The 5002-nt window shown below is 34.6% G+C and overlaps 1 protein-coding gene across 4 annotated transcripts; it reads left to right on the forward strand.

Moving 5' to 3' along the window:
• The first annotated feature begins 698 nt into the window (after positions 1-698).
• Positions 699-3723, forward strand: LOC108458193 (lactoylglutathione lyase-like). 4 transcript variants are annotated; one of them, XM_017757491.2, is made up of 5 exons: positions 700-834; positions 903-1403; positions 2942-2975; positions 3307-3408; positions 3506-3723. In XM_017757491.2, exons 2-5 carry the CDS (start codon positions 1374-1376, stop codon positions 3640-3642), a joined length of 303 nt encoding a protein of 100 aa, XP_017612980.1. In that variant the 5' UTR covers positions 700-834; positions 903-1373; the 3' UTR covers positions 3643-3723. The 4 variants fall into 4 exon arrangements, with proteins under 4 accessions (XP_017612978.1, XP_052875768.1, XP_017612980.1 ...); XM_017757489.2 differs by lacking the exon at positions 2942-2975 and having other exon boundaries at positions 699-834; XM_017757490.2 differs by lacking the exon at positions 2942-2975 and having other exon boundaries at positions 701-834; positions 1100-1403.
• The last annotated feature ends 1279 nt before the right edge of the window (positions 3724-5002 follow it).

Genomic DNA, 5002 nt, shown 5'->3' on the forward strand with positions numbered 1-5002 from the left:
CGGTGACGCAGTTTTCCAGCCTGTCCAGAAATGCCAAATTGGTCGGTACTTTAAGAGGATTTGTCTCGTTAACCCCTCGTGTCCGACACCGGCGATGGTCTCGGGTTTGGGGTGTTACAGGGGGAGAAACACTCACACACATTCTTTCCTTTTTTTTCGATTTCTTTATTACCCATACTTCTTATTTTATTTTTCCTACCATACATCACTAACATAACATGTTTGTGACATGTTTCCACTCATAGCATGGCCGGCCACTACTAATTAGGGGGGGAAATTTGACATGCAAGTCCCCCCTTTTTATTACATGCACTATTAGATCCTTATAGGTTACCCTATCACATTTCGAAAGTATCACACATAAGTCCTACTAACTGAATTCACATGCAATCGACTAAATCGAAGCTTGAAACTTTCACACATTCATATTTATATATTCTAGACAATAATTATCACATTCAAATATTTTGGTGCCTCGATTTAGCGGTCCCGAAACCACTTTTCGACTAGGGTCATTTTAGGGCTGTCACAACTTTTATTTCCACTTTCTCTTCTCCCAAACACCCAAAATAGGTATTTAAAACTTCATTTTTCAGTTTCACAGAAACCCATTTTTTTACTGTTTTATTATTATTATTATTATTATTATTATTATTATTATTATTATTATATATAGTTTTTTTAAAATAATTATGCAACATGTTCGGAGAAATGTCTCAAAGAAAGTTGGGTTTTGAAGGTGAAATATATAATTGAAAGATGCACGGAAGAAAGGCGTAAGAGCTGGTGAAAGAGTTTGCCGATGGTGAAAAAGGGCATCGCAAGATTTTCAATGTAAGGCTCTTGGCTTGCTCATTTTATTTTGTTGAAATAGTTTTAATTGCACATTTAAAATGCTTCAGGGTTGAACGAACAAAGTTGAATAGAAAATTGCAGCTAAAAGAAGAGAGCCCCCTTTTCCCTTTACTAATTTCACGACCATCTCGTCTCTCCCTTCACTTCCTCCCGCTCTATTTTTATCTTTTATTTTATGTTTCTCAGTGAAGCATACTTTCAAACAGTTTACATTCTTCAATAGTTTCAATGTCACTCCTTCTAGATCCAGCCCTTTGATAAAAAAACAGAAGAACCCAAATCCAATTTCTCTGGAGTCTTGAGAATTTAAAACACGAGCAAAAGAAAAATGGGTGGTTTAAGAGAGTTGAAGGGCACCATTTTCTCAAGTAAAGCTCCGGCAATGGCCAGAATCACCGGCGCCGCCGCTGATGGAATCTCTGTTACCGGATTCCCCATCCACGGGAATCTTCTCTTAACTACTCATGTTAACCTCCCCTCTGTAGCTGCTGCTGAGAGCTCCGAGATCCGGCTCCAAAATGGCGTTGCTGCCACTCTCGTACCTGAAGGTATGTTTTTTTGGTTTATAATAAGGGAAAAAACGAGGGATTATAATGCCATTTACTTTATGTTGCTATGAATTACTATTATGGAAATGGTATTGAATTATGATAAATTGATTAAAGAAACGTGGGTCAAGATTGATAGCTCTAGAATTGGTAGAATTCTCAACTTTGAGATTTGATTGAGGAAATTAATTTGGCTTTACCTTTTGTGCTTATATTTCATGACATGTCAAAACTTCTTAGTTGTAAAGTTTACATTATTAAAAGAACATTCTTTGTTGATCTTTGTTATCATTTTCAAGCCTTTTCTTTATTTATTTATTTCTTTTTTTGACATTTCACCTTCATAATTTTACTTTGATTCTCTACACAGTGCTATTTATGCTTCATTTCACCTAGTAGTTAAATTTTTAGCTCTTTAAAGTGTCATAATACTTCACCTTAACTCGAAGATATGCAGCCTAGGCTTCATTATTGGATTTTGATGGATTAGGATAAGGTGCTGCTGGTTTTGTCCTAAAGCCTTACTCTTTCTTTTCCATATGTGTCACACAAGACACGACATTATCCTTTGATTTGTTCACCTATATTTTAGATATATATAAAAATGTGTTACAAGTATTCAGTGATAACATGTTTTTCTACAGAGGAAATATAAATGTATGCGTATATATGTATATATAGTCATCTGTGCGTCTTGATACTGTGATCAATAATATACTGTTAACTAGCATTTTCATTGTCTCAATGCAGTGGTGATATTTCTTAATTTATCAATCCTAGCTAAAATGGAAGTTTATTTATTTTTTTGATAAATAAAATGGAAGTTTATTGATTATGGTCTGTGGGACTATTTTCTCCTTGACTTTTAACACCTAATGATGAAACAATCATCTTGGATTGGGTGTATTATTGATAACTTCTATCTCTTGATTATAGAATTATTTTTTTTATTTCATACAAAAACTAAAATCATTCCACACCGAACATCTAGCAAAGCTAAATAGAATTATTGTTACCGATCCCGTTTCAAGCTGAAGAGAGTGCAGTTGTGTCGGTTAGAGGTGATATGAGTGTGAAAGGGCAGCAGGCTGAGGTGGGTGTTAATGATATGGAGGGTTCGGTAGGATTTTCGGATTCAAAGGATTTTGGGTTTGTGGGTAATGAGAGTCATTCAGAGGGAATGGGAGATGAGGAGATCCCAGGGTTTAATTTGAATTCTGCTGGACTACTTGGGAGACCACAGGTAAACAAACAGATCAATAAATTGGGAATCTTTTTGGGGGTTAGTTCGGTACTTGAATTTATGAACTTTGTTTGTGCTAAATTCTTGAGAAATTACTGTTTTAGCTTGTAAGATTGATTTAGTAATTACGGTGAGTGCTCTTTATTTCTTATCCAGCTTGGACCAGTGCTCTTTGTGCGAGATACAACACTTCTTTTACCAGTTCATCTATCAAAGCAACATTTACTAATTTAGCAAATTCTAGTGGTAGTCAGCTCGTTTTTATCTAATTTGACTTCTTGTTGCCTGTTTATAGGTTGTGTCTAAATATCTGAAGTGTTTATACAAATGTAAGTACTACTTTCAACCTTTTTTGATTTGATAGTTAATGGATTCTATGAAAGCTCATTTTCAGGTTGCTTAAGAGAGTAGATGTTCCTGAATTGAAGTTCACCTTGTATTTTATGAGCTATGAGGTTAAATCCTTGATTAGTCTCATTTCTTAGTGGCTCATTGTGCTAGCTAGTTGCATCTTTCAGTTGTTGGTTTTAGGTGTCGCCATTTTGGTAATAACAATGATGTTTGGTTCAAAATGCATGTTTTCCTTGGATGTAGGATGTTTCATTAGATTCAAGTGATCCAGTTGATAGAACAGTTAATCATTATTCCTCTGCCTTGCAGTGTGTTTAACACTTGAATGTTTCCTATACAATAATTGGGATACTGAAAGTGACCAGGAGTTCGAAGGATACCAAACCAGGAATTTAGAACCTTTAGGCTCTGGTATGAATAGTCCTTGCCTCTTGTAATATGTGGATTGTGTATTGAAGGAGTTTTTGGGATTTTTTAGGTACTAAAAATGCCCTTTTCCCTTTTTCAGGACATATTGGCATCACCCTGGATGATACAATCAAGGCATGTGAAAGATTCCAACGCCTTGGAGTAGAGTTCAGCAAAAAACAATTATGTATATCACATGGAGATTATTTAAGACTAGAGCATGCAAATATTTTCTAAAAGTGCTTTTGTTCATGCCTAGTTTATCAATCTCATTTGTACGGTATGCATTCATCAAGGATCCCAATGTTCTCGGAAGAATTTTAGTTTTGATTCTAAATTTTTATTTTATTTCAATATTTTTAGTTAAAATTTTAATAGAAAATTTAATTTGATAATGAATTTTAATAGAAAATTTTATATTTATATCATGGATATTATTCTACTTAGTATTTTGATAATGAATTTTAAATTTTTTATATTTTTCATGATTTTTATAATATTTTATTATTTTTTAAATTTCATTACCTTTAGCGGCGTTTGTGGGAAAAGCGCCGCTAAAGGTCATGACCTTTAGCGGCGTTTTTTTAAATAAACGCCATAAACTTTAGTGGCGCCGTCTATAACGGTGTTTTTTGCGGCGCTTGTAAAAACGCCGCAAATAGTTTTAGCGGCGCTTAAAAGCGCCACTAAAGATCTTAAAAAACGCCGCTAAAAGCCAATTTTGCTGCAGTGACTACTATATTTTGGAGCTTGTATGGCATGTATAGAATAGACTTAAGTAAATGATATTTTGAGATGTCTTTGTATATAAGCCATGTGAATATGGCAACTTTTGAATGTCGATATAAGCTTGAATTTCTATCTTTGATTGTGTTTGGCTATGCATATAATTTCTAATGTTCTTATATCAATGTGTTTGTACAAATGTGGTATTTTGGGTTGGTAACACTTCATAACCCATTCCAGCAACGGATACGGGTTATAGGGGTGTTACAAGGGCCTAGTCAGAATAGTTGTCTCGGGACCACAAATCTAGAATCAAATAAATTATTTTATAATTATTTTGAAGTTGTAGCATGATTATATGAATGCATGGAAATTTTGGTGAGTTAATTTTGACGTTCGTAAGCTCAATTGAGAAAAAGGACTAAATCGCATAAAATGCAAAAGTCCTATTTTGATAGCTAAAATTGCCAAATGGTTAGAGAATCTAAATTAGGGGTCTTTAAAGGGTAATTATGTAACACCCCAAACTCAGCCTAGACGTTATGACCGGATCTGACGTGCCACATCAAAGCGTTAAAACATTTTTCCATTCTTAGTCCGTAAAATCGTACTTGATGTTCAAAGGATTAATTCATTAAGGGTTAAAGTGAATGGAAGTCATGCACCGTAGGAAACCAAAAAGAGGAGGTGAGTCCATCTTTGCGCTCAAGTACCAAGCTCTTTCGGATCTAATCCTAGACATGCACACCGCCATTGCCACACTCTAACATCGTGTATTCCTTTAGGTTACCATTGTAATTATGTTCATTTTAAAATAAAACATATTTAATTTTGGGAAACGTTATCATAGTAGAAGCCTTGTTTGAGATCG

The sequence above is a fragment of the Gossypium arboreum genome, chromosome 10 (genome assembly GCF_025698485.1).
Source record: "Gossypium arboreum isolate Shixiya-1 chromosome 10, ASM2569848v2, whole genome shotgun sequence".
In the NCBI taxonomy this organism is placed as follows: Eukaryota; Viridiplantae; Streptophyta; class Magnoliopsida; order Malvales; family Malvaceae; genus Gossypium; species Gossypium arboreum.

Coding starts and splice junctions, on each gene's coding strand:
- LOC108458193 (XM_053019808.1), top strand. CDS start 1,184: ATGGGTGGTTTAAGAGAGTTGAAGGGCACCATTTTCTCAAGTAAAGCT. Junction 1,404..3,306: donor TGCCACTCTCGTACCTGAAG/GTATGTTTTTTT, acceptor TCTGCCTTGCAG/TGTGTTTAACACTTGAATGT. Junction 3,409..3,505: donor TTTAGAACCTTTAGGCTCTG/GTATGAATAGTC, acceptor TCCCTTTTTCAG/GACATATTGGCATCACCCTG.